This window comes from Chiloscyllium plagiosum, chromosome 32, assembly GCF_004010195.1.
Source record: "Chiloscyllium plagiosum isolate BGI_BamShark_2017 chromosome 32, ASM401019v2, whole genome shotgun sequence".
NCBI classification, from domain to species: Eukaryota; Metazoa; Chordata; class Chondrichthyes; order Orectolobiformes; family Hemiscylliidae; genus Chiloscyllium; species Chiloscyllium plagiosum.
The window spans coordinates 43,403,910-43,415,516 of NC_057741.1; the positions used below are offsets into that span (position 1 = coordinate 43,403,910).

At 45.0% G+C, this 11,607-nt stretch overlaps 1 protein-coding gene and 1 long non-coding RNA gene across 3 annotated transcripts in view; both read left to right on the forward strand.

The window, feature by feature from the left end:
• c32h15orf48 (chromosome 32 C15orf48 homolog) lies at positions 1-6,397 on the forward strand. The gene is made up of 4 exons (XM_043674574.1): positions 1-140; positions 847-935; positions 2,075-2,135; positions 6,029-6,397. Exons 1-4 carry the CDS (start codon positions 105-107, stop codon positions 6,095-6,097), a joined length of 255 nt encoding a protein of 84 aa, XP_043530509.1. The 5' UTR covers positions 1-104; the 3' UTR covers positions 6,098-6,397.
• Positions 6,398-8,961: 2,564 nt separating this feature from the next.
• Positions 8,962-11,607, forward strand: part of LOC122539579 — an 11,336-nt gene continuing 8,690 nt past the window's right edge. The window contains exon 1 of one of the 2 annotated variants that reach the window (XR_006309124.1): positions 8,962-9,239. This is a non-coding gene — a long non-coding RNA (uncharacterized LOC122539579). The other variant, XR_006309125.1, reaches the window with a different exon arrangement.

The window sequence follows — 11,607 nt, forward strand, 5'->3', positions numbered from 1 at the left end:
AACCCATGGAAAGATAGTGTGTAGGTACTCGGAATAACATAGTGAAACCGAAGTTGATCTCCTTTCTTCTTGTTTCAGGAACTAGGACACTGCACCGACTGAACATGAGTTTCTTCAGTATGATGCGTAAAAGGAAAGAGGTGAGAATTCATTCCACATTCCGATCGATTACTTTCAATTTCTTTAACAAATATTTAATCTCCGCTGTTATTTAATTGCTTGTTTGTTCATCAATTTCATGACATTTCATTCAAAACACTTTTTAAACATTTTAGATATTTTATTCCAATGTGATATAAAGAAGCAGATTTTCCGAATTCTGTTGAAACCGTTAATTTAAAATAAAATTCTAACTGTTCAATTAATTGTTGGAATGTTCCTGTTTGCCATTCGGAGCTGCCGTTAATGAACTGACAGGATCCCAGTTACATTATCATGATATTGTTCCTGTGATCACGATCAGGGATATTAGCAGCAAATACCAAGTGAAACTGCTAAAAGTGAGCTGTTGGTGCTATCACTTCCCTATTTCACGTTAATGCCTCCCTTCCCCATCAAGTGATTTTCAAAAGGAGGGTTTGGTCGATATTTGAAGGAAACGCACTTTCGGCGCTGCAGGGCTAGAGCGGGGAAATGGGTTGTTCTGCAGGGGGCTAGTATCGACTGAAAGGTAGAATGGCCTCTCTGCTTTATGGCTCTGGCGGTGATCACGGGCTGAAATCCCAAATGTTTAACTTTTTGTTGCAATAAGTTTTCGGAACGTTCAGGTAGTTTGATGAAATGTCAGCTCTTGCAGTAAACTAAATCTCTCTGTCTCTGTGTGTGTCTGTGTGTGTGTGTGTACAGCTGATCCCTATTGCTGGTCTGATGGCTATCGCCGCGTCCGGGGCTACCACCGTCTCCATTTACTTCCTCCTCACCAAACCTGACGTCATGTAAGAGGTGGGGTGGGGAGGGAGTGGGTGAGTGGGGTGGGGAGAGGAGTGGGTGAGTGAGTGGGGTGGGGAGAGGAGTGGGTGAGTGAGTGGGGTGGGGAGAGGAGTGGGTGAGTGAGTGGGGTGGGGAGAGGAGTGGGTGAGTGAGTGGGGTGGGGAGAGGAGTGGGTGAGTGAGTGGGGTGGGGAGAGGAGTGGGTGAGTGAGTGGGGTGGGGAGAGGAGTGGGTGAGTGAGTGGGGTGGGGAGAGGAGTGGGTGAGTGAGTGGGGTGGGGAGAGGAGTGGGTGAGTGAGTGGGGTGGGGAGAGGAGTGGGTGAGTGAGTGGGGTGGGGAGAGGAGTGGGTGAGTGAGTGGGGTGGGGAGAGGAGTGGGTGAGTGAGTGGGGTGGGGAGAGGAGTGGGTGAGTGAGTGGGGTGGGGAGAGGAGTGGGTGAGTGAGTGGGGTGGGGAGAGGAGTGGGTGAGTGAGTGGGGTGGGGAGAGGAGTGGGTGAGTGAGTGGGGTGGGGAGAGGAGTGGGTGAGTGAGTGGGGTGGGGAGAGGAGTGGGTGAGTGAGTGGGGTGGGGAGAGGAGTGGGTGAGTGAGTGGGGTGGGGAGAGGAGTGGGTGAGTGAGTGGGGTGGGGAGAGGAGTGGGTGAGTGAGTGGGGTGGGGAGAGGAGTGGGTGAGTGAGTGGGGTGGGGAGAGGAGTGGGTGAGTGAGTGGGGTGGGGAGAGGAGTGGGTGAGTGAGTGGGGTGGGGAGAGGAGTGGGTGAGTGAGTGGGGTGGGGAGAGGAGTGGGTGAGTGAGTGGGGTGGGGAGAGGAGTGGGTGAGTGAGTGGGGTGGGGAGAGGAGTGGGTGAGTGAGTGGGGTGGGGAGAGGAGTGGGTGAGTGAGTGGGGTGGGGAGAGGAGTGGGTGAGTGAGTGGGGTGGGGAGAGGAGTGGGTGAGTGAGTGGGGTGGGGAGAGGAGTGGGTGAGTGAGTGGGGTGGGGAGAGGGTGAGTGGGTGGGGAGGGGAGGGAGTGGGTGGGGTGGGGGTGTTAAAAGTGCGTCCGGGAATGAAAAGGACACAATTTAAAAGTAAACTGAGATCCATTTTTTAAAAAAACGAATGATAAAGGGTTCAGGTCCATTTCTGAGGTTCTTGTTACTTCTGCCACAGACTCAATAAGACGGGAAATCCTACTCCCTGGGAAAACGTGGACCCCAAAAAACCGCAGAAGGTACTCGTCTATTCGCTCTTGCTGCTTTAAGGTGTTGATTCTGAGACAGTCCGCCGCGAAGTCTGATGTTGCGCGGCTTTAGGCAGAGGTTTCCAAGTTATCCTCAATCGGGGATGTACAAGCGGAAGGGGTCGGGCAGGCCCAGCTGACTGTGAGTCAGGACTGATGATGATTCATTCTCGGAAAAATACCAGCCCTGGCGCACCTTCACTGAGTAAGATGCAGACCAAAGGGAAATAAAGATACGAGGATCTTAACCCTGACCCGAATTCCTCCTAGATTTATCATTGCAAGAAGTTGGAGTTTCCCTTGATTTCTCTCCTTGAGTTTCAGTGCTGGGAAAAGTGAACACAGTTTCAGTGATGACAAGGTCCACACAGGAATTATTCAGCTCACGATTTTCCCTGAAATATTTACCATTTCATCCTTTTTAAATAAGGCAAAAAATTACCTTGTGCTGGTTCCTGGCTGATGGCCATTTAGTGCAGATCAATAAATTTCAATCTGTTTTGACACATCAAATATTAGATTAGATTACTTACAGTATGGAAACAGGCCCTTCGGCCCAACAAGTCCACACCGCCCCGCCGAAGCGCAACCCACCCATACCCCTAACCTAACACTACGGGCAATTTAGCATGGCCAATTCACCTGACCTGCACATCTTTGGACTTGGGGAGGAAACCGGAGCACCAGGAGGAAACCCACGCAGACACGGGGAGAATGTGCAAACTCCACACAGTCAGTGCTAACCACTGTGCCACCATGCCGCCCACTATGAGATGAGAGAAGCTTTTAATATGTTGAACACAGTAATCAGTGGGTGACTTCAGTCTGCATATTGACTAAGTAACTCATTGAGCTGTAAAGCTGTGAAGTTTCTGGAGTGTTTTAGAGATGGTTTTCTAGAGCAACATGTTGAAAAGCCGACTAGAGGGCAAACTATTTTGGATCTAGTATTAACAATATTGTTGTGACAGAACCTTCGGGGATGAGTGACAATAATATGATTGAACTACCTCACTTTCAAACAAAGTTCTATCTGAAGCAAGAGTTTTGTAATTGAATAAAGTTATCAAAGCATGAGGTGTATGTTGGATGAGCTGGATTTGGAAAATGCATTAAAAGGCATGACTGCATATCGGCAATTGCTAGTGTTTTTAAAGACTATCATAGGTACAGGTATATGGTTTACAGCAACTGTACATTCCTTTAGGGTGCAAAGACACAGAAGAGGTCAGTCAGTTATGGTTAATGAAGGATACCTAGGGTTGTATAAGATTGAAAGACCAGTAAGGTGGCTCAATAGCTTTAATTTTGAGGATTTGGAGATTTATAGAATACAACAAAAGAGGATCAAGAAACTGGCAAGGAAAGGGAATGGAATATGAATGCAATGTAGCAAAAACATAAAAACAGACTGGAAAAGCTTCTGTAGGTATGTGAAAAGGAAATGTTTGGCTAAAATGAATGTAAGTCTATTGCAACCAGAGGCAGGAGAATTTATAATGGGAATAGAGAAATGGCAGGGAAGCTAAATGATTCTGTTTTCATGAAGGAAGATACAAGAAATAGAAATCTAAGCAATGAGGGAGAATGAGGAGTTGAAGGAAATTAACATCAGTAGGAAGATTCTACTGGAGAAATTAATGAGGCTGAGAGTTTCTAAATCATGAGCACCTGATGCTCTGCATCCCATAGTGTCGAAGGACATGGTTATAGAGGAAGCCAATGAATTAGTGGTTCTAACAGTCTGTAGATTTTGAAATTATTCCTGTGAATTGGAAGGTAGAAAATGTTACAAAGAAATGAGTGAGAGAAAACAGCTAGAATCTGTTAAAACAATTGAGATGAAGAGAAGTCTGATAAACAATGTGATAGGAGAAAATCAGCATGGATTTGCAAACAGGAAAGAGTGTTTGATGAACCTGGAGTTTTTTAAAAATGATCCTTACAAAATTGATCAAGGAGAGCCAATGGATGTTATAAACTTAGATTTTCAGAAGGATTTTGATAGAGTCCCTCACAGGAGACTGGTGAGAAAAATTAAAGCATGCGGCATAGAAGGTGGACTGACCATGGATTAATGATCGACTAATGACAGTAAACAGAGTCAGAATAAATGGCTCGATCTCATGTTGACAAGCTGTGACTAGTGGGGTACCAAAAGGATCAGTACATGGCCACAGCTATTCATGATATTTTTCAATGATTTGGAAGTGGGGACCAAACAACAGTTCCATCTTTTCAGGTGACAATTCTAATACAGGAATGCGTGTTGTGAGGAAGATGTTAAGCAACTTTAGGAGGACCGTTTACGTGAGTGGGTAAGAACATTACAGATGGAAGAAAATGTGGAGAAATGGGAGATTATTCACTTTGGTAGGAGAAACAGATGTGCAGAGTACTTCTTAAATGATGAGAGGTTGAAACATGTGGATGTACAAAGGGACCTAGGTGTTCTTGTTGTTAAGTCACTGAAGGCTAGTATGCAGATACTGCAAAGTAGTGGAACATTAGTGCAATATTAGTCTTTACTACAAAAGGATTTAAGTACAGGTGTGGTGAAGTCTTGCTTCCATAACACAGAATCTTTGGTTAGACTGCAGCTGAAGTACTGTGTGCTGTTTTGGTTCCCTTACCTTCGGACAGGTATTATCGTCAGAGAGGGTGTGCACTGAAGGTTCATCAGTCTTGTTCCCAGAATGGCGTGACTGTCCTCTGAAGAGAGATTGAAGAAACTGGAAATGTGTTTATGGGGTTTCATAGAATGAAAAAGCGGTCTCAATGAAATTTATAAAGTACATAATGGGCTAGACTGGATAGATGCAAGTCAGATATTTCCACTGGATGGGAACTCGAGAACTGAGGCCTAATTTTAAAATAATGGTAACCACCTAGGTCCAAGATGAGGAGAAATTATTTTTTACTCAGAGGCTTTTACTCAGAACCTTTGGAATTCTGTCTCTCAAAGGGAACTGTGAAAACTCAGTCTTTGAGAATGCTTAAAGTAGAGGTTGACAGATTTCTGATTATCAATGGCTTATATGGCTATGGGGATGAAAAGACTTTGAAGTGTTCCATCAGCCATGATTGGGCATGCTCCAACATCCTACCCAATGGGCCAAGTGGCCTACTCCTTTTCCAAAATAATTAAAAATAATTGATCAGTGACAGAAAATTGTGAGCAAACTTTCTGTACCAACTCTATCACAGTTCTTTTCAGTTGAACTGTATGAGATTTTGCAGTTTGTGAGGAGAGAAACCGAGGCCAAAATGGTTCAATATTTTGGAGATGACCCTTAATATTTCTATCACCTCATGGTGGGAATGGCCACAAGAACCAGGTAACAGATCTGTCCAGACAGTACAACTTGTACAAAGGCATAATTGCCTACCAACACCCTAACCCCACACCCAAACCCCAGTCATGAGCTAATTTGACCACCACAAACAAAAACACATTTAGTAGTCATTCAACCAACCAGCATTATTCGCCCTGACATTCCAAAATTGGAACAGTAATTTCTTAGGTACACCAGGAAGGGGGGAAATGTCTCAGAGCATCAAGAAGTTATCCATTTTCTGCTTTACTTAATATTTGCAACCTGTTGGAAGTGGGATTTAGTTTTTTTGAGTAACATTCAAGAATGATTCATTTGGGATTATAGTCAACAAGCGTATGGATGAGAATGGAATAGTTTAGGTTAGATGGGCTTCAGATTGTTGCACCAACCTGTGGAGCCATCGAGGGCCAAAGAGCCTTACTGTGCTGTAATGTTCTATGTTCAATATTCCTGAAGCTGATATCTATGAGCACCTGAATGTGTTTGGATTTGGGACTGAAAATTGCAGGCAATGAATCCTCTGTTTCTGTTACTTGTCCACCTCAGCTGCTAACGATTAACCAGAAGTGGGAGCCAGTGGAGGAGGTCCAGATATTGAAGCGTTACAGCAAGTAATGGAGCAGACTGTCTCATCAGTACTGAATGTTTCACTGATTCCTGACCTGAAATTCCACTGGAGAGGAACAGCAACATTTCTGTTTGAGTTTTAGGATTAAAAATTGTCAATTTCTACCCCAACAATTCCTCCCTCTCTTCCTCCCTCTCTTAACTTGTGCCTTTGTCTTCAGGATGAGTGGCTGCACAACAGGATGGGCAGATATGAAACAGCAACGTGTGTATTTTCACTCAAACTATTCTACTGATAAGATCTATAAGCCAATACATTACTATAAAATAAATTGTGTCTAATTTAAATGTGTTCAGAGTTTGTAATTAGATTCTAAGTTTAGTCATTCTTACCTAAAATGAATTTTATCTTTTGCTACTTTGGGTCTATTCAGCCTCCTCCAGACACTGAGTGAATCTCTTCATTTGCCACGGGAACAGTGCACACAAACCACTGGCCATTCATTGGATGTAATTCAGAGAATTTCATGCAGTTAAGATGATTCTTGGAATAAGTGAATCTGCTCCAATTCTCATAGTGTGCACCTGACTGAGTGTGTTTCCCAACATAGTCCATCTTGTCCTTCAGTTCCTGCCCCAACTCTCAGAATCTTCTGCCTCTGGCCTGTGGCTGAGGTACACAGCAAGGTCATGATGTGACTTTAATATTTAATATTGAAAATACATTCTGGAAGTTATTATTGAGGATTAAGGAAGTTCCTGGATTGGGCATGGATTAGGGACACAGACATCTGAAAACACTTGATTCATTTTTTCTGTCCTTTCGTTATCATTTCTGCATAATCTTGTCAGAAGTTGATTTAATATGATTTCTTAACACATTAAAGATTAACTAGGGAAACGAATTTTTAAAAAAATAAAGAACGTTAAAAGAAAGGTCATTGACCAGACTCAAAGTAAATGCATTAAACAATTTGCTGGAGGGACAGACAGGCAGACACACAATCACCGAGTGCTGCTCACAGAATCAGTCCCATTATCTCAATAACCACAAAAGCTGCATTGTTTCCATTGGAAAATTGCTGTCTGGGTGGGCCCTCACTGAACATTGGTGTAAACTGAATGAGGGAATCATCACAAGGTCATTCCAAATTCTTGCTGCAAGGTTCCACTGAAGCCCAATGTGAGCTGGAGGAACAGCAGCACTTAATTTAGGCACTAAACACTCTTCAGAACTCTATGGTGCTAAAGCGTGAACACTGTTCTCCATTTTGATCATCCCTTCCCTTCCCCACCAAAGGCTTGATTTTGGTGGGTTTTGGTCTATTTTCTGTCACTGGTGCCAACTAGCAACAGTCTCTACTCTTCATCTACATTTCATTTTTACTATTGTTAGTACTTCTATATTTTGTTCTGGGGCACCTTCGCTATCTGTTCAACTTGTTCATTTCCCTACAGCATGCAATCCATCATTTCTACAGGCCCCTACATTTTCAAAGAAAATGTCATATTGGACTCCAAGCATTAACTCTGTTCCTCTGTCCACAGCTGTTCCAGACTGAGTTTCTTCTGCATTTTTCTGTCTTTGTCACTGAATTTTTATTATTCAATCTCTTCATAACTCAACAGCATCCAACAAAAATACTTAAAATTTCCTAATTCAGATTCGACTGTAAATATGCAACCCTCCCCCCCCCCCCCCCCCCCCCCCCACTTGTGACAAAATGGGACCCACCATTTGTTGATGCAGTTGTTCTTCAATTCAAATCACTGCCCGTTTTCCAGCTCCGTCATACACTCCATTTACAGAATCTGTATGTTGATACATAAGGTGTTCAGTGGGATTCACTCCCAAAATCCCATCACTTAGAGAAAAATCTGACATTACTCCTCTGAAGGGGGCAGAACAGATAGAGCAGCACTGAGTGAATGGGGGTTCAGTACAGAGGGAATGCTGCTCTGGGAGGGGGTACAGAGGGAATGCTGCTCTGGGAAGGGGATACAGAGGGAATGCTGCTCTGGGAGGGGGTACAGAGGGAATGCTGCTCTGGGAAGGGGATACAGAGGGAATGCTGCTCTGGGAGGGGGTACAGAGGGAATGCTGCTCTGGGAAGGGGATACAGAGGGAATGCTGCTCTGGGAGGGGGTACAGAGGGAATGCTGCTCTGGGAAGGGGATACAGAGGGAATGCTGCTCTGGGAGGGGGTACAGAGGGAATGCTGCTCTGGGAAGGGGATACAGAGGGAATGCTGCTCTGGGAGGGGGTACAGAGGGAATGCTGCTCTGGGAAGGGGATACAGAGGGAATGCTGCTCTGGGAGGGGGTACAGAGGGAATGCTGCTCTGGGAAGGGGATACAGAGGGAATGCTGCTCTGGGAGGGGGTACAGAGGGAATGCTGCTCTGGGAAGGGGATACAGAGGGAATGCTGCTCTGGGAGGGGGTACAGAGGGAATGCTGCTCTGGGAAGGGGATACAGAGGGAATGCTGCTCTGGGAGGGGGTACAGAGGGAATGCTGCTCTGGGAAGGGGATACAGAGGGAATGCTGCTCTGGGAGGGGGTACAGAGGGAATGCTGCTCTGGGAAGGGGATACAGAGGGAATGCTGCTCTGGGAGGGGGTACAGAGGGAATGCTGCTCTGGGAAGGGGATACAGAGGGAATGCTGCTCTGGGAGGGGGTACAGAGGGAATGCTGCTCTGGGAAGGGGATACAGAGGGAATGCTGCTCTGGGAGGGGGTACAGAGGGAATGCTGCTCTGGGAAGGGGATACAGAGGGAATGCTGCTCTGGGAGGGGGTACAGAGGGAATGCTGCTCTGGGAAGGGGATACAGAGGGAATGCTGCTCTGGGAGGGGGTACAGAGGGAATGCTGCTCTGGGAAGGGGATACAGAGGGAATGCTGCTCTGGGAGGGGGTACAGAGGGAATGCTGCTCTGGGGGGGTCAGTACAGTGGGAATGCTGCTCTGGGAGGGGAGTACAAAGGGAATGCTGCTCTGGGAGAGGTGTACAGAGGGAATGCAGCTCTGGGAGGGGGGGTCAGTACAGTGGGAATGCTGCTCTGGGTGGGGGGAGTGTAGAGGGAATGCTGCACTGGGGTGGGGCAGTACAAATGGACTGCTGCACAACTTGACAATATTCGTAGCTTTTGAGCCGAAAAGGTGCAAAATGCAAGTGTTGTCCGAACGATCAGGTAACGTCACTCGTCTGTTAACTACCTTCAGGGAATATATTTTTCATATAAAATCAATCTCTTTATTTCTATCTGACAAAATGTCCTAGACTCTGAGTAAATTAAAATCTGACTCGGAAACCACACATTAATAAGCGGTGAATCATTCAGAAACTGAGATCTCTCTTGCAGCTTTTCCTGTTAAATCTCACTGCTACGTGACAAGAGATTTATGCTGAATCACTCCAACTCGGCATTTCTGAAAAAAAAGGAAGTAACTTCAGGATTATCTTACACTAACAGCCGGCTGATTGCTTCATTTTGGGAGGTACAGTTTCTCTTCATCGCCCCAGGAACCAGACACGGATTCCAGAAAAAAATCTTTCTGTTCCTGGGACCTCCTTTTATGACCTGTCTCACGCAGTTTTTATAATTTTGAGAAGCCAATGTTGGACTGGGGTGTACAAAGTTAAAATCACACATTACCAGATTATAGTCCAACAGGTTTATTTGGAAGCACTAGCTTTCAGAGCGCTGCTCCTTCATTTGCTTGTAACCTGTGTTCTATGTTCAGACATGCTCTGAGGCATTCCTGTGATGAATCTCGTTTGATTGTATAAGCTTGAGCAGAACATAATATTCATTTATGAAATATTAATGATTTTTTGCGGAATTGAGAAGTATGTTGGTGGTCTTCCTGTCATAAATGTGGTGAACCTTTGCAAAGAAAATTTGAAGAGAAGAAACTTTGGTTGTAAAATCTGGAATAAAAACATAGCGAGGTACAGGCCCTTTGGCCCTCTGTTGTGCCACCCTGTGAAACCAATCTGAAGCCCATCTAACCTACACTATTCCATTATCATCCATATATTTAGATTAGATTCCCTACAGTATGGAAATAGGCCGTTTGGCCCGACAAGTCCACGCTGACCCTCCGGAGACCAACCCACCCAGACTCATTCCCCTAGCCTGTTTTTACCTCTGACTAACGCACCTAACACTATGGACAATTGAGCATGGCCAATTCACCTCGCCTGCCCATCTTTGGAAACCAGAGCACCCAGGGCAAACCCACACAGACATGGGGAGAACGTGCAATCTCCACACAGACAGTCGGCCGAGAGTGGAAGCAAACCTGGGCTCCCTGGCACTGTGAGGCAGTAGTGCTAATCACTGAGCCACCCTAGTAGACTAGTTATCCGACAACCAATTAAATGCCCTTAATGTTGGTAAGTCTACTACTATTAAAGGAATAAAAAGTCACAAAACTGAAACATCTTTGTAAATTATGTTTTGTACATCTGTTTTTTCAGAATCAGGTCTAACAGTGAAGAGTGAATTGATCAGAAGAAGTTGATTTTGAAGAAGTTTATGCTGTTTTGATTTGATTTTTTTGTTGCTGAAGATATATGTTCCTTGCTATTGCCTTGAGCTAGCGACGGTTTCTATCATCTCGTGTTTAGTTTTCTCAAGGACTATTGATATAATCCTTTACATTATTGGAATCTATCCCAGATCATGGATAAACTCGATGGAAATCAGAGAGAACAGGATCTACAGCAAGGTGTTCTAAATGTGATATGTTCCTGTGACAGGGGAAAGACGTATGAACCAATATCTATTCTTGTAGTAGATTATTGTACAAAATACACTCAGGAGTCTCAGTTACAGGTTATGATTCAAGAGTATGGTGCTGGAAAAGCACAGCAGGTCAGGCAGCATCCAAGAAGCAGGAGAATCGACGTTTCGGGCAAAAGCCCTTCATCGGGAATGAACATCATCACTTTTGCCCAGGTTATGATTGTTTATTTTGTCAATGTAATGAGTGCTGCAGGGCTGGTGTAGAAGGGAGGGTATTTAATTGGGGGAGGGGGAATTACAATGCCATTAGGCAGGAACTGAGGTGCCTAAGCTGGGAACAGATGTTCTCAGGGAAATGCATGACAGAAATGTGGAGGTTGTTTAGGGAGCACTTGCTGATAGTGCTGTCAGCTTTGTCCCACTGAGGCAAGGAAGGGATGGTAGGTTGAAAGAACCTTGGATGACAAGGGATGTGGAACATCTAGTCAAGAGGAAGAAGTAGGCTTACTTAAGGTTGAGGAGGTAGGCTTATGCGGAAAGTCAGGAGGCATGGGATAGAGGGAAATTTGGCCAGTTGAATAGAAAACTGACTAACTGGTCGAAGTCAGAGAGTGGTGGTAGATGGCAAATATTCAGCCTGGAGCCCAGTTACAAGTGGAGTTCCGCAGGGATCAGTTCTGGGTCCTCTGCTGTTTGTAATTTTTATTAATGACTTAGATGAGGGAGCCGAAGGGTGGGTCAGTAAATTTGCAGACGATACAAAGATTGGTGGAGTTGTGGATAGTGAGGAAGGCTGTTGTCGGCTGCA